The 23,267-nt window shown below is 36.7% G+C and overlaps 2 protein-coding genes across 3 annotated transcripts in view; one reads left to right on the top strand and one right to left on the bottom strand.

The window, feature by feature from the left end:
* Positions 1 to 357: 357 nt before the first annotated feature.
* Positions 358 to 3,855, bottom strand: LOC125675755 (xaa-Pro aminopeptidase 1-like). The gene is made up of 6 exons (XM_056160528.1): positions 3,800 to 3,855; positions 2,973 to 3,577; positions 2,471 to 2,548; positions 1,395 to 1,471; positions 1,106 to 1,204; positions 358 to 788 (listed from the first exon to the last, which is right to left on the bottom strand). The coding sequence occupies exons 3-6, from the start codon at positions 2,529 to 2,531 to the stop codon at positions 576 to 578; spliced, it is 450 nt and encodes a 149-aa protein (XP_056016503.1). The 5' UTR covers positions 2,532 to 2,548; positions 2,973 to 3,577; positions 3,800 to 3,855; the 3' UTR covers positions 358 to 575.
* A 7,300-nt stretch (positions 3,856 to 11,155) lies between these two features.
* The window catches only part of LOC130053382 (Golgi resident protein GCP60-like), a 99,071-nt gene continuing 86,959 nt past the window's right edge, over positions 11,156 to 23,267 (top strand). For both annotated transcript variants that reach the window (XM_056160526.1, XM_056160527.1), the window contains exon 1: positions 11,156 to 11,215. The gene's annotated coding sequence lies outside the window, so the exon portion shown is untranslated. The remainder of the gene's footprint in view (positions 11,216 to 23,267) is intronic.

Below are 23,267 nucleotides of genomic sequence, written 5' to 3'. Positions count from 1 at the left end.
ACAAACGAATTTAATAAGAAGGGTGCGCGCGTAGCGATAAATTATTGGCACATGTATTGCTTCGAGTACTTTGCAAAAATGAAAAATATGTATAAATCATTTAAATGCCCGAATACTTTAAACGTTTTTTTTACTTCGTGAAATGGAACAACAAGAACTGGTTATCCTGCTGGATCACTTTTATCATTTTTATAGAAGTTGTAAGATTGATGACCGTTCGTTATCTTCACCTTTTCATTACAAGACGGAACACTTTTGTGACGCTGTGCAGTATTCAATCCCCTCATTCTCATAAGGAATGTAATGGAATAAGAATACTCTCATTATCATTTTAAAAGAAAACTCAAAAGTATGTTATGCACTATACATGTCATTTAATAGTAGTGATACTACCTTGGAATGTATATATTTACAATTACATTTCATAAATTCAAATGGACCTTGGTACAAATACAAATTGTACGTCTCTGCGTGTTCAAACAGGTTTCAAAAGTTGGAATAAGCATCCATTCATACACAAAAATTCCACTTACATCTATAATAATTATTAGATAAGCCCATCAATTTAAAAATCATCAATTTGTGAGCAATACAAGGAACGATATATACATCGTTAACACAGATACAGGATTAGAGAAACTATGAAATTGTTTGGCCGCTGCATTAACACTGTGAGTGATCTCCCTTGTTCGTCTTTCTAACCAATCATAAGCCTCTCGGTTATTCTTTATCAACAATGGACCTATGGTATCCTGCACTGTTTTGTGATAGGTATTAATCCACTCGGTCTGTAAAAGTAATTCAAAGTTTTCTCTTCTGTCACATTAATGTTCTAGAACATTGATTTGCATGTACTTCTTCCACTAAAGGTGTTTATATTTCCTTTTTTCGTCAACAAAATGAAATTTACAATATTGTCATAACATCTGGCTGAATAATTTGTTTGTATCTTAAATTATATAAATTATTTCATTTAAAAACAAACATTTAAAACTGAGAATAAATTCCGTTGATACAATGTAAAGTTGATGTATCCAACGGATGTTTCCAGTTATTCATAAAATCTACAATTCTAATTGATATATGTATATAGAACACATGATACCTGATCCTTGGTCAGCATTCCATACTTTATAAGGTGTGGTTCAAACGGCACCATAGTGATTGTTTCAAATCCAAGAAATTCCGAATTAGGAAATTTGTACTGCAAACAAACGAAATCCATGTATAAATATTTCTACAGTTATATACACGTAAATCTGTCTCTTTCCTATAAACTTTTTGTACGTGCGATTAAAAAAGAAGTAAGCATCTCATTGCTTCCATACTGTCAAGACTAGTGTTGTCTATATATTAATCAGTGTACATGTATATACGTATAAATGTACACAAACCTTCAAATCAAACTTCTTGGCTACCATTATACTTTCTAACCGTATACCAAAGCTCCCGTCTTCATAGTATCCAGGTTCTGTATTTGCAATATGAACAATTCAGTTATTTAGGAATATTTGTCTATGTTGTTTATATTATGTGGATCACAAACTTCATGTAACCCTTAATTAAATAATTTGCATAACAGATGGCTTTGATTATACATATGAAAAAAGTGAATATAACGAACAGTGATGCATACTACAAAAACTTAGATTTATACGCAGGTTTTCATTGTTTTACTATTCCTAATACTGCAAGCGACCTACACATTCTTCCGTATATCTATATTTTCTAGTTTGGTTGTTTTCTTTTAAAATGTCAAATAGAATGGTACATGTAAGTGTCTTCATCGAAAAATAAAATGCAACAAAATACCATTGAATTATTACTAAAACAACATTAATGAATGTATATATCTTATCATGAATCTCATAATAAACTTCAAGATACAGTGTTAAAAAACTCAAATGCGTTTCTAGCACTTGAAAGTTTCAATGAAATATTAAGATAACGAATAACGATCAATCTCATAACTCCGATAAGCTATACAAAATAAATATTGAGCAAACACGGACCCCTTAGCACATCAAAAGTGGGATCAGGTGCTTAGGAAAAGTAAACATTCCATGTCGACCGGTTACACCCACCGTGATCCCTATATGTAGATCAGGTAAAAGGAGTTATCCATAATCAAAATCAGTGTGCCAAGAACAGCCTAACAATCGGTATGAAACATGTCATTCATCATTTGCCTCAATGATAGGTTGTATTGGCAAAAATAAATCGTTATAACGACCAACGACCATAAAATTTGCGAAGTCATCATTTTAAATGAGATTGTTGAAAGTCCTACACCCAAAACTTGTTTGTCAGTAGTCTGTCAACTGATCATACGCAGAATAAGCTCTTGCGTATCGAATCAGTAGAGATATCTACATACCTTATGCAGGTGATAATGGGATATTGCTACATAAATATGGGAAGTTAACGATATATTTTTAAATCTTTTATTATGATAATAATTTAAGAATACCATCAGAAAATAATTGACCCTCTTCTATTGGCGAATCATACGAAGGTTGTCTGCCATTCATACCTATACGCGCTGGACCTGAAAACAAAGTGTAATGTCGATTTATGTACATCCAACCATGATTTAATGATGCATTCGCAAAAAACTTGATATTGTGTATACATAATTTTAGCATATGTACCTTTTAATATCATACATGAATACGATAAAATAAACAAAATATCCTGTATGTTTATCATGTGGTAATTATGTTTCTTTTGAAACAGTTGTACTTCCATATACATGACGGTTAAACATGATATGTAAATAACACATCTAGAACAAAAAATCAAAATATTCAACGTGGACGGATTCAGAATTTTCCCCAATATATCTAACATACACCCCTTCTGGCTTCTGAATTAGTTTGATTTGTTTAGGTATGTGCGAAATGCTGTAAAACAAATTCAGAGAGACCTCACCGGGTTTAATCAGCCCATGAAGATGTATCCTCGTAACTTACCTTCATGGACACCTTAGTACATTCCGATCCCGTGGCCTGTTCCGTGTCTGTAATCAAGTCCGACGTTCCAGAGAGGACGACGGGCCAAAATGTCAAGTTCACGACTTTACAATGATACCAATTAACATATTCATAACAGCCATAGGTAACTCCTCGATCATGCATGATATTTTTGTTAAAACAATATTTCCTGTTTCGAAACCCTGAATTTATACTTACTATGCTTTGAAATTTAACTCAGAAAACATAGACACGCGCTTTGTCATTTAATGATTTGAAAATCAATAAGTCCTTCTAAATCATATAGTGGAACGTAATATAATGTTTGAAGATAATTTGATTAAAGGACTATCAATAATTCCTAATGGGGTTCAATGGGGTCCCAGCAGGCTCAACCACATTGAAAGTAATATAAATAAAGGAATGTGAATACCACACGTCCAACGGGGCTCCAGTAGGCACAAACAGTGGGTCTTTATCATATGAATTAATTTTATCAATGAAATCTTTCACAAAGTACTCTTACCATAGGGTCCAAAACTAGTTTTCAGAAATTTAACACTTGCGAGATCAACTGTTCCCATCAAGACGCGTGTGTAGCATTCCTGTCATTTAAAATACAAAAGACAAAACCTTAAATATTTTCAATATCTTTTTCGCGTTTCTTCGAAATTCAAGGGCCAGTTTCAGAAAAGGTCAATTTCCTGAAATGGATTACTCTCTTAATGGTGAACATCTCATATGAAAGACATGTATCTTTATTAGGAAAATCAACGGTACTTGAGCGGACGATGTGTGCAGTAATATATATTCCTAAAGCTGAATACCTTTTCATAATATGTAGGGGTTCCAAAGTGAAATGTCCGTGTGACATCTGTTGTTCCATCTCTGTAACACATATACATATAATAAAATGACATATTCTTCTTATTGTAAAGAAAATATGTACTGGGAACCTTGTATGACTGCAGTAAAGCAAGGCTTGACTTTACCTATATGTCAAGGTAATCGGGAACAAATATGTCATTTCCGTCATTTCTTGATTACTTCAAATTTCATGTTGACATAGAATTTTGCGACTACAGGACTCCACAGGAAGCTTGATTTTTTTTTTGAAAATTAATTGCAACCCTCCACATCACCCTTTATCAGCTCATACATTTAGAGTTCGATCTGTTGAAGCACTTTCGTAGAACTTCTCACAAAAGAACTTAGAATTTTTAACGTTTTTGGCGGAAATTTCAAATTGGCACTCATTTTGAAAATTGATTGCATTTTCCTTATAACCCCTAGCAAACCACAAGTTAGTCATAATCAGTGCATGTGTAAAGGACGGTCTAACAATTGGTATGAAACATGCCAGACAGCATTTGACCCAAATTATATGCTGTGTTGGCAAACTAGATCGTTTTAATGACGATAAAATTTGCAAAATCCTGATTGCAAAGACTGTTGACACCCCTGTAATATCAACTTATTTGTAAGTAGACTGGCTCGATTTAAAAACTGATCATATGCAGGGCACGGTCTTGTATATAGAATCAGTTGAAATATATAGACACTGTGTCCAGGGAACCTGACCCCCCCCCCCCCCCCGTTTGCTATATTATCTATTTTGTATTCTTTGTAGGGTTTACGAGATTGATCATTGTTCTTTATTTTAATCATTTTTATGGAGATGAACGCACTCTTTAATAGCAGGTGATTTATTCAAGCACAGTGATTACATAGAATATGTATTTCATAGTGTGGTACACAAGTACTAGGACAGGTCCACTTACAAATATTGTTCTCCAGAGTCTAGAAGATACATCTCCGTTGTTGTGATTTACTTGTCAGTGAGATTGGTAGGTGCATAGTGAATAACAGCTCCATTAGAACCACTTGAAAATATCGTATCAAAGCTCAACCCACGGTTGTATATATGTCTTCTATAAAGGAAATTATGTATGATGTGGTTGAATATGTAAATCTGGTTTTCATATAGCATAGTGTAACATTGTCAACGTAATAAAGTTACATGTGCGAATACATAGCAAACTTTTCAATTTCCATTTTTTTTTTATATCTTTACATATTGTAATGATAGTAATTTCTTCCTGAATGCGTCGCAGTTAATGTGCGTATAAATAAAGAAAAATATAGTACTCAGTTTCAACGGCTAGAAATTCCGACTGAAGTTAAAGTATATAAACACAGATGGAAAAACATATTTCCCTCTGAAAATAGAAAGCATGCGTTCTAGAGTGATAGCACCAAGCAATGGGTAACATCTCTTGAGAATAGGAGATATTATAAAAACATAAATCACATGCGTCAAATTCATGTGTGTACCATTCTCTGCAAATTACAGTTCGACCTCGTTTGAGGGTTTGTAATAAACGGGAATACCTGCATTGATATACAAGTAGCGCATGACAGTTATTGATAAAATATCAACAAACGTAAATCTTTCTTCTTTTTTTTTCGACAGGAGATGCTTACTCATTCTAGGCACCTGATCCCAACGCTGGTGTGCCCAAGGGTCCATGTTTGTCTAAATCTCTATTTTTTATTGCTTATGGGAGTTATGATATTGATCATTGTTCGTTATCTTCACTTTTCAGTATGTAATACAAATATTGCATGTAGTTAAGAGTAACTACCTTGGTTGACAGCGATTTTCTTGGGGTGAAAATTCTCAATGTTACCCTCATCTACATGCAGTATTTATATAGTATAGATCTAAGAAATATTGATTTCTTGGAAAATATGTTTGGATATGAACTGCAACACTTCACGTTTATATACGTATTTTAGAGCATCAACGTGTTTCATGAATTATGCCACCGTGAAACGTCGCAGTTCATGGTTCCATATATTTTCAATTTACTTCTTGAATGTATATACAGAGGTGGGATCAGGTGCCTAAGAAGAGTAAGCATCCCCGTTGACCGGTCAAACCCGCCGTGAGCCCTATATCCTGATGAGGTAAACGAAGTTATCCGTAGTCAAATTCAGTGTGCCAAGAGCGACCTAACAATCGGTATGAAACATGTCAGACAGCATTTGACCCAATGATAGATTGTTTTGACGAACTGGATCGTTATAACAACCATAGAATTAGCAAAATGATGACTTAAATCGAGAGAGTTGTAACCCCTATACCATCAATTTATTTTGTTAGTAGCACTCGTGATGCTAAATCTTTCAGCCGCATTCAGCGTCATAGACCATACTAATCTGATTAGGAGTATGCGGTATGCTTTTTGGTATCACGGGATGAGCTCTGTCATGGATTATGTCTTATCTTTCTAGTGGAAATCAACAAATTCCTCTGCGATCTGCAGTATCCAAATAGTCCATACTCCACCTTGGTGTTCGACAGAGTTTTGTATTACGACCTCGGCTGTAGTGTATGTTCTCCAAGCCAATCGAAGAGCCGGAAGTATAACATGTGTTATCATTGCAACGCAGATTACATCATGTAAGACAGCTGGGGCAACATTGTAGATGTTTTTTTTTTTTTTCGATATTGACAAACTGAATGCAAACACCATACTGAAGCTAAATAAGGGAAAGACAGAACTATTTATCTTTATACCAAAACGTAAAGCTTGTGAATTATCGGGATATCAATTGCGGCTCAATGGGCCTCTCGTCACCAGTGATTCGTGTGTCAAAAATCCTGGGATGCTTTTCGACAGCACACTTAGCATGGAGTGACAAATAAGTGCATATACTAAATCACACTATTTTAAGCTTAGTAATATCGGTAGAATTGGATCTCTTAAAACAGAGAATACGTTCAGGACACTTGTTAGATCATTGATTAATTCCTGTCTTGATTACGAAAATACATTTCTCCATGGCGTTACTTCAGGATTCTTGTAGAAGTTACAGAAAGTTCCAAACACTGCTTCCAGGATAGTGACACGTTCACGGAAACATGAGCATATTACACAAATTCTTATATTGCATCACTGGCTACCTGTGACATATCGTACGAAATATAAAATTTTGTTGTACGCTGTTCAGGTTCTACATGGATTACTTCCAGCATGCATCCGTTGGATCTTCATGCTGAAAGTTAATTAGCTGGGTTTTTTTAACAAAAACTTAAAACACATCTTTTTAAACTTGATTTTAATCTAACATTCGGTATTTGTGTGTACAGATATAGAAAAAACATCCCAGTTGTAGTATTATTTATGTCCTTTTCTATGTATTTGTTGCTTTTTTGTTTTTGGTCGTTATTATGTTTCAACATGGAAAGCCATCTGGGGTAATCATCTTTATTAGATAAAGTGCTATATAAATGTATAATGATTATGATAAATATAAAAGTGCAATCACTCACCATTCAAAGCTATGAGCAAATCAAACGTTTCAACATTTGGTTTAAATTTCAGGGTCGATATCAAAGGGTCAAAGATTTTAGCATGAAATGAAAGGTCTTGGTATAGAAATATATTTACAAAATAAGAAATCCCTACCTAAAATACTCCATGAGGTATTGTCTAAGTTCAAGTTAAACTCCAAGGTCTCAAAGTCAAAACTTTGGTACCAAAAGAAATGCTTTGTCACAAGGAATTCACACATGAAATATGATGATTAAAGTTTCGGACAGATATACTGGAGAAAAACTATATGCTTCCCGACTTTAATCGCAGGAGCATAAAAAATATACATCAAATAAATGTATACAATGTATGTATATATGTTATAGGCTTGGTGTTTGCTAGCGACATCAGGCGATCGCATATATGTTAGCGTTTTACAGGTAATGTGTATGCTTGGGGGCCATCATGTGGCATTCTGAGAGTTATATAGAACAGCAGTCTCGAATTGTATCTTAAAGTTAACTCCCTGATTATGAAAAGTTTAAACACAAGTAATAAAAATGTGTCAAAACAATTCCACTGGTAGCATTTTGATTTTCGTTTGTGGGCTAATCATATTTGATTATAGTACACGGGTTTCACGTACTGACATTGTAAGATGTAGCCTGGCCCCCGCCACTTATTAATCACTCGTTATGTGGTTCCCAAAACGAGAGTTCAATGAATGGCGGGGTGGGGGCAGACTATGTTACATGTAGCTTATAATATTTTTTTATTTGTTTTACAGGATGAAATCATTGATAAAACTAATCTGCCTATATTTTTTTTAAATGTCACGCTGGGCATTCGGATATTAAGAACCAGTCTGGACACTAGGAGCTGGGTCAAAGATGGAAAACGCCGTTTTACGATAAATACATAATATTCAATCCCAGCGATCGTTTCATACAGGTACTTGGCTTTGTTTACTTGCTTACTCCTTCTAGGCACCTGAACCAACCTCTGGTGTGTCCAGAGATCCGTGTTTGCCCAACTATCTATATTGTATTGTTTGTAGGAGTTACGAGATTGATCACTGTTCGTTATCTTCACCTTTCATTGAAGACTTGGTTGTGGATAATGTAGTTTCCATGGATGTTTTTTTCTTTTCCGTGAATGGGAATGACCTCGCATTTGTTAGAGTTAAATGCCATGAACCAATTTTTATCCTATGTGCATGTATTACAATGTAGACTAATTATACATGTATACACCATCCCTACATCTAAAACTATTACCTATTTTTGAGGAATGTTTTATCTTTCTATCACGTATTGCAATGCAAGCCAAATGGCAAATTAAATTCCAAAGCATTACTTGCAGAAAGTAAAGGTCTTCTAAGTATTTTTCTATAATCACTTAAACATGTATTATGACCTCTACTTCCATAGTAGATATTAGATATGGCGATAGCACTCTAATCTTTTTAAAAGATGAGCTTGTTTTCATTATGTTACTTTCTTTCAGTGTGATAACAATAGCTGATTAGTATCTTTACATTGTGCGTATTTAGCGAGTTTTGGATATAACATCATGTATGCTGCCATACACCGTATATACACATGCACTAGATGTAAAACTTATACGGTACCAATTTTGATGCACCAGATGCGCATTTCGACAAATAATGTATCTTCAGTGATGCTCAACCGAAATGTTTGAAATCCGAAATAACTATGAAGTTTTAGATCTAAATATAGCCAAAAACATAAAATAAATCTGATTTCAGTCAAGTATAGTTCTCCTTTACACCATCAGTCGATTTTTTTTTTACTTTCGTGGATAGATATCATGTCATTTGCAAATACTGTACCTTGGTATTTTTATAGAATCATAGAATATAATTACCAGGGATAATAGGTTTAATATTTTATGCTGCTGATGCTTAAGAACTTGTAGTTGCAGTGATTGAACCATGTTGAACTTCGGATGATGCCTCTAACACGTCACTGCAAGTTTCATCATACTGATTATTGTAATATGAATTACAAAGAAACATTGTTATTCTTTATAATGTAAGAAACAGTTTCAATCATTACCTACAAAGGAGTATTCTGTCAGACTAGCTCAAGATTTTTTCAAATATAATACATGTATTGCCAGTTTGTTTCACTTCATGGTATTTACTACAACTTACATATCAGCACTATTATCCGTGACCATCTGTTGCTTTAGATGCAGTTCTCATTTCTGAAGTTGAACCTCTTTTGGTGTTTTTTTTTTCGACCTAGTGTTAATACACCATAACGTAGTGCAGGCACTGGATCATGGTTCATTTCAGATGGCTGGCCATTGACAAAATACTCATAGTAGAAAAAAAGGAACACGTCATAGTTCATCTTTAAGATATTGCAACAGCAAACACATACATTTTATCTTAATAAAAATGATGACTAAACACTATTATGAAAATCAACATAGGGGTGGGGCAATATAAATCAAAAACGGGCATGCAAGTGCAATACAAATTGCTGAGTTACAAAAATGATTGGTTAGCATTCCTTTAGTTGTAGAATATTTATACGTTTTAGTATCATTGTTACAGTGATTGTGTATGCACAACACTTGCATAAGTCAAGTACAATTTATCTAGCTTGTACAAATGTTGAGGCGGGGAAAGCCTGGACCCCTCTGGAATTTACGAAATATTTACCACCATTTGTCCCAGATGCTTATTTCAAGAGAGTAGAGAAGGGGTTATTTTGCGAAAAGATTGAAAAGGGGAGCTTTACAAATCCTTGATCTGCTCATGCCATATTTAATCGCATTATTTTCCTGGGTTTGCATAAAGGAATTTTAATTTTATATCGTAATTATAAACATGTTGGATACATACACCGAGTCTTTTTCAGTCCATATTAACCAGCATTTTACATGCAACCAGCATGACAAATATTATAGTTACTGTAAACGTATTATATTTGGCGTGTACGATAATTGGCGGAAATCGTTTTTTCAACAAGTTAGCGTAGATTTGATTTAGCGCATTCCTGAATTACTTTAAACATCTAGATTTACGGATGGCATTTAGCGATGTACTTGATTTAGCTGAAGCTGCGTTCCGCCAAAGGCGCTAAATAGAGTACACAGCCAAATGTAATACATTTACAGTATATTCCCACTACACGTAAATAGTATCAGATCTGCAGCTACGTCCCCTTTATAGTCCCCGCTTATTTGTTAATAGTTTAATGAGTGTTTAACAAGTATCGATGAGCATATCATATTTGAACACACGTACAAATGTTTTGCTTGGACTCTTTCTTTTGGTATAGCTGAGGTTAATGTTTTACGAGGACGAACACTCAGTCTTTTCCATCTCTTCGCTTTTTCATTGTTTCTTCCAGGTTTTGGTAAAGGAATAAATACTGTCCCTCCTTATAGTCGATCTGGGTATATATAAGTGTTGCAAGTGCCCCATCATCAGCGTTTCGCCGTCATTGCGTTGTAATAAGCAACCTATAAAATATTTGTGCTTGTTGTCAGGCAAAACAGCGGTGCGTCTCTAGCTGCACAATGCGCGTCTAAATGAAGCTCTCTGAATGGTTAATGCTCCCGTCACTACAAAATTCGGGGATTCGCCAACTGTAAATAGTATACATTTAATTAATTGTAAGAAGGTAATGTACAAAAAGATTGTTTAAGTAACTGTCTATCATCCATGGAACAAAAGACTGAATCTTTCATCAAAACCCAAAACTGAGTTTAGTTTATGGAGCTTACCTTCAATTGTTGATACCGTTGCTATTTATGTGTGTCGTCAAGCAACGGCAATCAATGCCATATAAATACCACAAAATGCTATTGGTATTTTGCAGTTTAACGGATCCCGTTATACCCTGCACGACGCCAGAGAGGATTTTGTCATCTGCACCCAAAAAGGTAAAATCGTAACAATATTTTCGAAATAGGAACTGTTTATGTACAAATATGTATGTTATTTTTCAGGATTACATTTTGTATTTAATTATGTCCACGGACTACACAATAGATATATACTGTTATATGCTTTGATTAGTTTCCTACATGGAAGCATTCAAAAGATCAGTACATTATTCTAGTGGACAAAACGCGATTTACATTAAATAAAGGTGTGTTGAAACTTAGTTTGGCATACACGTTATTTTAGTCCAACAATTTCTCGCTGTGGTTTCTAAATCTGCCTCAAATTCTTACAGTACTTATCTTCATAGCAAAGAACCTGGTTTACATACAATGAAATGCACCGGAATGCTTCAATTTGCCATAATGATACAATTATAATATATCAAAGACCATGAAGCGTACTACTATACCACTTGCACGTAATGGTACGAAAAGATTCTTGCACGGAACGGTGAACGGTTTGCACGGAGCGGTTTGCATGGGACGGTCTGCAAGGGACGGTCTGCATGTAACGATCTGCGTGGTACGCTGAACGGGTTGTATGTAACGCTTCGCACGAATAGTGACCATTTGTAGGCGTGGCTTGCACGCTTTATGAACGGTATGCACGAAACGGTAGGCATGACTTGCACGCTTTGAATTGTTCAGCATTATTTGGTTCTCCCTGGCATTAGTTTAAACATGATATTATTTGATATAATGGTAGTGTTCTAGATATCAAGAAGGTTGAGAAAGAAATGATAATTATCCATTTTAAATTATTACTCATACACGATGCGATAAATTATATTTTTGCGTATGAGCTCAATGATCTATGGACACGCTGGGATAAAAACAAACGGATGGTTGTTTTTTTTTTAGCTTCGGATATATAAGAAACAGATGTTAAATATTGTTTCGATATGGAATATTGATTATTTAACTGTTACCGATTCATTCTTCCATTCAATTCATTCAAACTGAAAATAAAATGGTTGCTTCCGTTTCGCTAAATTTCTGTACATTCAATCTGAGTATTGTTAAAATAGAAGGCCTCCTCTCAAAGATGAATGTTGAATAAACATTTTTTGCATACGTGTATGGTAACAAATAAAATGATTTAAAAACTTCTCGTAAGGCAATACTGCAACATATTCTCAGGCGGGGAGGAGGTGCATAAACACATCGTATCAGCCAGTCGGTAATAACTTATCGCTTTGCATAAGAAGGAACAGCACAAAACAGAAACAATCAAAATATATTTGAAATAGATTGAGAAATAAATCGAATATATAAATAATCAAATAATGACTAACTACAGTAATGCTCAACATATTCTTCGATTACATATGCCAGTATGAAAGCGGATTTAACATCTAATTTTAATCACATTTGTGGTATTTGTTTAATTTTTAAACCTAAAGAAAACTGCATCAATTTTTAGAGATCAAAATATCAACCCATCGTTTGTCATATACTTCAAATACTCCCTCCAATTTTCACACCTTCTAAACGAATGTTAATTTCAAATACGCGAATTAGCTGACCTCTATTGTGGCAAAGAGAACAACTTGGAATTTGCATAGAATATTCAAATTATACAAAGGTCGGTCTTTGCATTAGGCAGAATATTCCGATAACAATTTTGATCAAAATATTTCTTATCTTAAAAAAAAAAGAAACTTGATCAAACAAGTGTAGCAAACTAAGACATATTCCTATATACAAAACAGAAACTACCGAAAGCTGCCAAAGGTGTCAAAATTGATTGCTACGAATGTATCGGATTTTGTTCTGTCTTGTAGTTTTACAATAACGGTTATAGTTCGATTCTTTGCCGATATTCACAGTTGAAAGTCCGTCTTAGAGACTTTTTGAATAATTGCTGAAATTCCCAACAATGTTCACCTGTCCTAGATCTCATACCGAAATGAACGCTGAACGGTCTGAACGGAAGGCTGAACAGTTCACACCATTTCTTGTCTATGCAGTTTTACAGTACCTTTACATTTTGTGAAGAGTAAAGATTGGCGCTTGGTAGAACATTTGCATGTTTTGACAATTTAAATCCATATATATGAGTTTACGAAAAGTTCTGGAATTCATAGCCAGTTTAGATACGTAGTAAAACTTTGTATGTGAAGATTGGTATGGAACGCGTCAGACAACATTGGAACTAATGATAGCTTGTATTTGCAAATTAAATCATTATAACGACCATAGAATTTGCGAACTGATGACTTCAAACGGCACTCTTGAAACCTATGTGAAATTAAAATATGCATATCTTGTGAACACTCACCCAAACAATTACGTTCTTAGATATCACTTTGATTATACACACAGGTACCCTGAAGTTGGTATCCATGAAATGGTGGTGTTCCTCGTTGAAAATACAAATGAAATCCTTGGAGATCAGGTTTACCAACGCTCTGTTGGTATTTCCATGGATACAAATTATGCATCTCATGTATACTTATGAGGCAGACGTTATTGAAAAGCCTTTACGTGCATGAAACAGATGTTTGGTTTATATTCATATCCTGAATATTATATTGCCGTAATGATGGTCCTGTTTGCAAATATAATCTCTTAATTAGGTCGAATATTTGCTGACGTATTTCATATCATAATAGTGATCACCCAGAAAAAAGTGATTGCTACCAGGATCTTGACCTCATCTCTGGTGTTTGCTTCATTTTGGATATTGTATTTATTAGATTGATCATTGCTAGCTGTCTTTAGTAATGTATTCCAAGTGACTAGTCAATCTAGTCAATATATATATATATATATATATATATATATATATATATATATACAGTGATTTCCGCTATATTGCCCCCGTTATAATGTCATCCCCGCATATCACCAAAAAAAGATCCCGTTTTCCTCGCTATTTTAAATCCCGTTATAACACTACCCCCGCATATCGCCTTCCGCCAACATATTTACAGGTACAATTTTGTCAATTTCCGTTACAATCACCTCCGTTGATAATCGCCAATCAACGACAGGAAAATTTCAGTGAGCAGGCTTAAGCAATTATCCGTCATTACTCCACAAGGTACCAAAGTTTGGAGCAGATAATAAGTTACGTAAATTATAATCAACTGAGTTCAAATATGCAGTATTGTTCTTGAAATCTGAGTATGTCGAACACACCGAAGTCTAAGCGTGTTGGACAACTGGAAATCATCGAATACCCCTACCATTACAAGACACTTACGACCACTGGACGCCGAGATTATTCAGGCATTCAAAGCATGATGTAGTAGATAAAATTTGTTTGATTTCTTATGACGACTGTACAAATACCCCCTCCCCCGATATAAAGCAATCCCCGTTATAGCGTCGAAATTGCCGAGGTACAAATGTTGGCGCTATAACGTAGGATCACTATATATATATATATATATATATATATATATATATATATATATATATACTTAGTGATCCTACGTTATAGCGCCAACATTTGTACCTCGGCAATTTCGACGCTATAACGGGGATTGCTTTATATCGGGGGAGGGGGTATTTGTACAGTCGTCATAAGAAATCAAACAAATTTTTCAGTCGTGTTTATCTTTCATAGCAGCGTAACGCAAGACTACACACAAGAAAGTAGTATGACGTCACAGTAAGTATCATACAATTGGAAAGCAACGTCAAAGTTGATATTGCGCGAAAAACATTTGAGAAAGGTAAGAGTCTAATAATGAAATGAACAATACTCACCCGACCTCGTGGACACATCCTAAAATATGGCTATGCATACAATTAAATAGTTGGTAAGGAATGTAACAGAATTTTAGAAATATTTTCTGCCAGTGCACTTGTTGATTACCAGTCAATATACCCTATATTAATTATTAGATCCAGTTAGCTAGGCATTCCGCAGCACATGCCCGCTTGCTCGACATTCGTGGCAAATGTAGTCCGATCCCAGCCTGTTTAATGCATCAGCATTGCCTTGAATTGATAACACCCGTGAATATGAACATGACTTTATTGATGCTTCAAAAGGTACAACAGCACAATTTACACGATACAACATATGGAATGGAACAAGGTTTGTAAGTGGATGAAAAGGCTGCAATTTTTGTGGGGGACAGGGGGATACATGCAATTGTACCAAGACAGTATGGGCACAAAGGAGGCCGAGTGTAAGCACAAGTGCCTGATCCGAACGATTACCGCGTTCTGGACCAGTGTAGGTGGGACCGCCCTTTTCCCTGTCTCCAGCGCCACCTAGTTTTACATTTACCAGACTGTGGCCTCCCCCCGCTTGAACGAGGTGGAGTTGGGACCAGCCCTGGCAGGCCATGACCAACGATTGTTACCATATTTGCACTACACATTGTTACTTTGAGCCACGCCCCCTGCTTTGTATGCAGGGTGGGGAGACCACCAGGTTATGGGGCCACTTGATCCCAGCCTACACTACGGTATCCCCCAGTCCCCCCCCCCCCCCCCCCCCCCGGAATTGCGACAAAAAGTATACTTTGTTTTGGGGGTTCTGTGACATTAATTTATCCCATAGAAGCAAAAAAAAATTAATACTGTATATCCCCTACAAAATTGAATTTGGCAAGAATGCGTTGAGGCACCGACAGGTAGCTATGACATTCAGTACGCGTTCCATTCTTCTCGGCTAGGATGGGCACGTGTCGCTTGGTATTCTGCAATGGAAAAAAAGAGAGAAGAGAAAGCAGCAAAGCAGATATCAGAATTATACCCTAAAAATATAATGGGTGGGTGGGTTGGAAAAAAAAACACGTCCTTCTTGTTCGGTGGCTTTTGAAAAAGAGAACGACATCCGGGGTCTGTTAGTTGTGCATTAACTCGTGCCGTAGCATAGTCGTACCATAACGTAGTCGTAAGGTAATACCATTGTAGTGTAATTGTTAAGGGCGCCCAGGGTGACAGCTCGGGTGGAAACCTGTACTAAATTAATAGTTGACTATTTGATAGAAAATCAAATAATCTTGATTGTATAAGTTAACCCAACAATACACAAAATTAACAATCCACTCAGGACTATAGTAAATAACCGACACTATCTCGACAGAAAAGATAGTCGAGTACGTTGAGTCGCAATTTGAAAATGCGAATAGATCCCTTGGTAGCTATGTCCAGGATATTACAGATATTTTGAAAAAAACTTTCAAGTATAAAGCAACCATTACCAGATTCTTCTATTATATTTAGTATGGACGTGAAAGCACTTTATCCCAGTATACGTAGGAAAGGAGCTCGCGATATCATTAAACTAGATTACAAGAGCGTCATGAAAAAGAGGTGGACACGGAAAGCATATTAAAAATGTTGGATGTAAATAACCATTTTACAGTAATTTGGGATTTTTTATCACCATACTACTAGTACATATAATTGGGAAGTGGAGTAAACAAGTGATTTTATGCATTAAATGAATGACAATAATAATTTTAGTTTCAATAACAAACATTACATGCAGACTGAAGGGACGACGATTGGATCAAAACTTGGGCGAAACCATGTGTTTACATGGGTGGGGGCGGGGGTGGGAACAGATTCTTCTCGAAAAATCAAAACAACTACCATTATTTTGTGTACGTTATATTGATATTTTTGGCATCTGGACGGGTACAGAAAAAGAACTTGAACAATTCCATAAAACCGCGAATTAAATACATCCAAACATTCAGCTTGACTTACGTCCTATCAAATACCAAAACCGATTTCCTTGATGTAACAATCTCAATAACAGACGGAATCTTTTGCATTGACTTATACTGCAAACCCACCGATAAACATATATACCTTGATAAAACCTCTAGCCACCCCGAATCTACAAAAAAATATATATTCCCGTTGGACTTAGGCTCCGTGCACGTAGAATTTGTTCCACAGAAGAAAAATATCAAACTCAGCGGAAGGAAATAAAGACAAATCTACGAAAACGCGGTTATTTAGATAATGATGTAGAAAATGAACTTAAGAAAGTAGATAAACTCGACCGCTAGTTATTTCGGAGACCTCCAGTCGCGTGTTCGCAAATACCCAGTCTTTCGCTAGCTTTATATGGGATGCTTACTCCTCCTAGTCATCTGATCCCACCTCTGGTGTGTCCAGGGGTCCGTGTTTGACCAACTATCTATTTTGTATTGCTTATAGGAGTTATGAGATTTATCACTGTTCGTTGTCTTCACCTTGCATATGTGCATCAGCATCCTGAAGATTGCAAAAAGATCCTAAGTCGTCCTTGGTAACCTATACAACAACCTCACCAGTGCTTTGTTTTTTCCCGGTCTATCGTAAACCCACATTCCTTGCATGAGGTGCAACTCAGAGCATCTGTGTTCCGATGTTGGGTACTCAATTTTCATGTCAAACACACTCACAGTCTCTATCCAGCATGCAAATTGACCCTCTGGGCTTTTGAAGTTTAAAGGGACTGACTCACGATTTTACCCAAAATTTTGCTTTTCACTTTTAATGATCAAAATCTACTGTCTAATGTGTTTGAAAGATTTCACATGAAAATTAAGGTTATACATCATCACAGAAGCTCATTTTAGAGAGTTTATTATTTGTTTTGTAAACAAAGATTGCAGTATGCTATTGTTTACAAAATTTGCAAAAGAAATGGATATCGATCTAAGTATTATTATATCTTTCACATTTCAAGCATTTTTGGGGTGAAATGTGTCATCTAAAAGTTAAAATTTGTTACTATGCAAAATTAAGATGCATTATATTGCAAAATCAATATTTCACTGGTTTGTTAGTTTACATAAAAAGACTCGAGTCTTTGTTTACATAACACATATTTAAGGCTAAAATATTACTTTTATTCTTGCATTCAGAAGGTGAAAAATTAGGCTGTCAACATTAAATGAGCTATATTTCTAATGTTTAACATCAAAAATGAAAAATATTTTTATCAAAAATCGTGAACCAGTCCCTTTAATAGCCAGCGTAAGGATATATGGTCAGTGCGCAATGTAAAACGTTTACCGTACAGATAGTGTTTGAATTATTTACAAAACTGCACAACTGCGAAGAGTTCCTTTCTTCCAACTAAATACTGTCTCTCAGCTTTAGTTAAAGTTCGACTGGCATATGCAATGGGACATTCTTTTCCATGTATACACTGTGAAAGAACAGCTCTTATTGCGAAATTGTTGGAGTCTAGGTTCAGAAAAAAGGTTGTTTGAAATATGGCATGGTTAAAATCATGTCGTCAAATGCTCTCCCTACACCGATCACATCATCAAAATATACTAGACAGACCTCCCATTTAATACAAGCCATGATTATGTCTGTTAACTTTTGGAAAGTAGTCGGTGCACAACTCAGTCCAAGGGGCATCTCCCATAATTGAAAGAGGACTTTGTGCGTAACAAATGCTGTCTTCGGTCGGTCTTCCTCCTTCATCAGAACCTACCAGTATCCCGAGCATAACTCCAGTGTTAAAAACCATACATTACCGGAAAAACTGTCCAGCGAATCATCGATACACGGCAATGGGTAGGCTTCTTTTATGATCAATCCATCCAATTCCCAGTAATCAACACATAAACGAGTACTACAATCCTTTTTTCGTACCAAGACCAACCCTGCTACCCATAAGCTAGAGGAGCGCTCTATGACTCCATCCTTTAGCATATCAATTACATGTTTTTCTTTTTCCTCGGCAGCATGGTAAGGCAAGCGTTGCTAGGGTTCCTTAATGGGATATGCATTGCCAACATCTATGTCATGCTTAACCATGTTCGTCGCACCCAAATCAGAGTTACTTTGCGCCAGCACATAGGACTATTATGGCAGAAAATAGGTCAGTGCTACTGCGCCTTAAGAGATCTTCAAGCTTTTCATGCAACACACAGCTATTTTTGTCTTTCTCTTTGTCTGAACTGAGCAGACAGATGACGTTTCAGCAATTTGAGTGCCACTATAAATGGTTCGACTTTCTGGCCCCATATTCAGTACTCAAATCGGTACAACACTATCTGCTTTGACTAAGGTCCTCCCTACAAGGGAACCTGTGGACACAAACTTTTCAATTGGTTCCACCAAACCATGAATCAGCGGGATGCCTTCGCCCTCTGATGCATATAATACCCCGTTTATGAATACCTCTTGATTTAATAGTATTGTTACAGTGTTTGGTGCTACGATTCGGTAACACCCATAGCTACCTTCTTTTATAAGGTTATATTGTTTCTCTCTAATGCACATTTTCTTCTTCGCCACAGCAATATTGCATGAAATCAAGACCCATGATTCCACCATTGCTTAATTTTGCAGCCATACCGTCTAGTTAACACGAGGCGGCACATATCTGTGCTGGAAAGGTCCCCGTGCCACTTATCTGGAAACAATTGCCACCACCATCCAGAACATCTTGGCTGAACGAGTTGAACCTAGGTCGGTCCTCCTTTGGAATTCTAATCATCAGTTCAGTGGAGATTAAACTCACTGTCGCACCCGTACCTACCAATAGCTCCTTAGGAAGCGTCCTCGCCGGTTTTTGACACTCCTGGTAGAAGGCTTTGGGTCGAAGTCCTTAGTCCTTCCATCATGATTTTGCTGGTGTTCCGTAGTAGGGGGCTTAAACGGATACTTAGCTTTCCTTTGTGCCTGATCAGCTCTACAATCTGTGCATATGTCCTGGCTTTCGACAAAAGTAGAATATCTTCTGTGTCCCAAATGTTTGATTCGATTCTCTGTGCCTTTATTGGGAATAACTTTCATTTTGTTGTGCTTTTAATCCCCTAATCTTTCTCTGTAATATCTCAAACTTTACACATAATTCTTCAAGCATTGAGGCTGTTTTTCCATCCACGGGTTCAGCGGTGGCGGGACGCGCATATTTTTTCTCTCGATCAGCTCTGTTGTATGCCTCTAATTTGACATCCAACTGAATAGCGTCATTGAGGTTTTTAGGCCTTGTCTGATGAATGCTGACTAATTGGTCTTTAGACAGCGTCTCCTTGATCTCACCTGACGCACTGGGGTAGGCTAAATTGGCAAGTCGATGAATGGCTTGCCCGACGTCAGGACGACATTCCACCTGCTCCCTGGCGACGCTCACGCATCTGCACTCTATCGTTCTGTTTGACTTGGAAGTGCAAATCGGTCTTCCAGGGCTTTTACTAGTGTCTGATAATCGAGCTTTGTCCCCTTTGGCATGTTACCCAATACACCCTGTGCACTTCCTCAACGGGAAATTGCTAAATACAAGCTCTTCTGGTTGTATCTCCATCCACTTTTTTCTACACAAATCTGCGCATGGTAATCTTACCAAGGACCACTGTCATCATACGTTGCTGGCTTTATCACTTGTCATGATACTGGAAAATCCGCCAACGCATTGTCATCATTATTGGGACTGGTGACTCTTACTATAAATCTCCTTCTAGCCATCGCAGGGGAAGATAATCGTCTTGGTCGTCTCTGTAAGGTTCTTTGGGGAGGAAGTCTAAGTCTAGGTTGATCGTTACGCACAGTCTCCCCTTCGTCCAGGTATAAATCAAACCTTGGGAGTAGATTCTCGACCACTCTAAACGCGGGATCTTGCTCCGGCGTCTCTATACATGTCCATGAGTTTGTCAGCAGACTTTTCTTAAAGGGTATGCGCATGCTTGACTGGTGCACTGTCAAGGGTTGATGATTTTTCTTTCGTCTGTTGATGTTCTCCAGAGAAACGGGATTCACCAACACAAGAGTTTCTCACGTTGTCTTTCATCCGCGTTGTCACTGGCGTTGACGACTGAAAACTCTCATTATTTATACTCTCTTCTTTCAGTTCCCCGAGCTTCTATTTATACTATCATGGAAATTTCTTCGTCTACGTCGTCTATCGCAACTATCCCAAGGAATCACACCACATTTTATGTAACGTGCAAGGGAGGTAACTATATGTGACCCCCGCGGGCTCGCACCCATGATAGAAACGGATAGCCCTGAGATGCTGCAAAAAAGTACAATGCACATACTTAATATGTTGTACTGCGCCTATATAGGATCTTTTGACTGGTAGCGAACAAGATCACTGGTAGGGAAGTCTACACATCAGCGCATTTCCACAAGAGACAAGCAGGGATGTCCTTACACCTGCCCTTGCGCGGCGACAGGCAGGAATGATTCCACACTTGTCACTATATTACCGAATCTAATTAGGGACACTGACAGGGATGTCCGCACACTAGAGCTCTATCATAAGACAAGCAAAGATATCCTCACACCTGATATTGCGCATCAACAAATAGGGATATTCGCCCACTTGTAGCTGTAAGATGTCAAGTGCAGAGCAGGGAAGACCACATGCTTGCTATTAAGTCGTACACAATGAGTAGGGAAGTCGGCACACTTATACATACCTGACGGAATTTGTAAAATTTTACATCTAGAACCGTCCTTCACCAATTGTCAAGAAAATTCCTAGGTATCCGCAGCACCATATCTGGTCGGTAGTGTATAATTACTAACAAATTAAGAAAGAACACCAATTATACCCAAAGTGGCTAGTCTTTATAGAACACTGAGTATACTTGCATTTTTTAATTCAATACTAACATTAATGAAACATTTATCTTAGTATGTCTAATAAGTAATTGAAAATAAAAAGCGTGATGAATCTCGCAATAAAGATATCACAGGAAATACACTTTCCAGTTATCGAGATCGAGAGAGAGAGAGAGAGAGAGAGAGAGAGAGAGAGAGGTGAACACGGACCCCTGGACGCACCAGAGGTGGGATCAGTTGTTTTATTAAATTTTCCGTTAATTAGATTTCAGAGTCTCGCTTAAAGTCAGCATTTCGCAAATTTTATGGCCGTTACAGATTATCATTGGGTCTAATGCTATTTGAAGTGTTTCATATGAATTATTACGTTATTGGCACACTGATTCGATAGCGGATAACTCCGTTTACCTGATCAAGATATAGGGCTAACAGCGGGTGTGACCGGTCCACAGGGATGGTTACTCCTTATAGACACCTGATCCCACCTCTGGTAAATCCAGTGGTCCGCGTTTGCCCAACTCTATTTCTGTTGACTGTTGAAAGCCCGGCAACACCAATTTGTTTACCCGTAGTCTGCCTCCAGTTAAAAACTGATCAGAACAAGCTTTTGAGTATCGAATCAGTTGAGATATACAGGTGATAATGGAATAGTGCTACATAAATATGGGGAGTTAAAGGTGGAGAAACTGAAATCATCCCGTTTGCCATAAAGTTGATTTGTCAGTTTGCAGTTAAAATCTATTTTCAATAAAATATCTAAGTATGAGGTAGAAGTGGACGACTCTGTTGTGTTTTTTTTTTATTTCAGCTTCACAGGGATATATAATCCCTATATAATTCCTGTATACAGTAATCTTTATTCAAAATCAATATGAAAAGAATTGCTAATAATTGGCATTAAACATGTCAGACAGCAATCGACCTAATGACAGTTTGTATTGCAACTAATTCATCGGCACGAGAAAACGTCCTTAAAAGGGCAAAAATCCTGACTTTAAAGATAACGATTAAGAATCGTATGTTGTTCTTTACATATTCCTATTATTGCTCCTTCTGATCCTGACCCCACCAATGCTTTGTTACACGTGTCTTCCTGTTTTCATTATAATAGTTATATGTGATTACACAATATATGCATATCGATAAACCAGTTACTTGGGCAGATTTCTTTGTTAACATAAAACTGCTTATCAAAGTGTTATGTCGTATTTGCTCGACAGTTTCTTTCAAAATTATCTGTTTATAATCATGTCAGAAGAGTTTTAGAAAACGAACGCCTTATGCATATATATTACTATGGTGTACACATGATTTGTTAAAAGAGGGAATAAACCTTACGCCTAGTCGATCCAGGGTGAAGACGTAATGCGGGCCCAAGGAACGAAGCTCCCGGAAGCTGAAGTCTTTTGATGTTTGTTTAGGTTATTTTGGGGATTATTCTACCTATTCTATTGAGTACAACATTTCAGTTCATACATTTGATGTTGTTCTACAATTTGTTTTTAAGGGGACACACAAAAGGGCCTTTAAATCCGTCATTGATTGTTATACGAAT

The sequence above is a fragment of the Ostrea edulis genome, chromosome 3 (assembly GCF_947568905.1).
Source record: "Ostrea edulis chromosome 3, xbOstEdul1.1, whole genome shotgun sequence".
Taxonomy (NCBI): domain Eukaryota; kingdom Metazoa; phylum Mollusca; class Bivalvia; order Ostreida; family Ostreidae; genus Ostrea; species Ostrea edulis.
This window is presented reverse-complemented; position numbering and strand designations above follow the sequence as displayed.

Coding starts and splice junctions, on each gene's coding strand:
- LOC125675755 (XM_056160528.1), bottom strand. CDS start 2,531: ATGAATGGCAGACAACCTTCGTATGATTCGCCAATAGAAGAGGGTCAA. Junction 1,205..1,394: donor CCAAGAAGTTTGATTTGAAG/GTTTGTGTACAT, acceptor GTTTGTTTGCAG/TACAAATTTCCTAATTCGGA. Junction 789..1,105: donor GAATGCTGACCAAGGATCAG/GTATCATGTGTT, acceptor TTACTTTTACAG/ACCGAGTGGATTAATACCTA.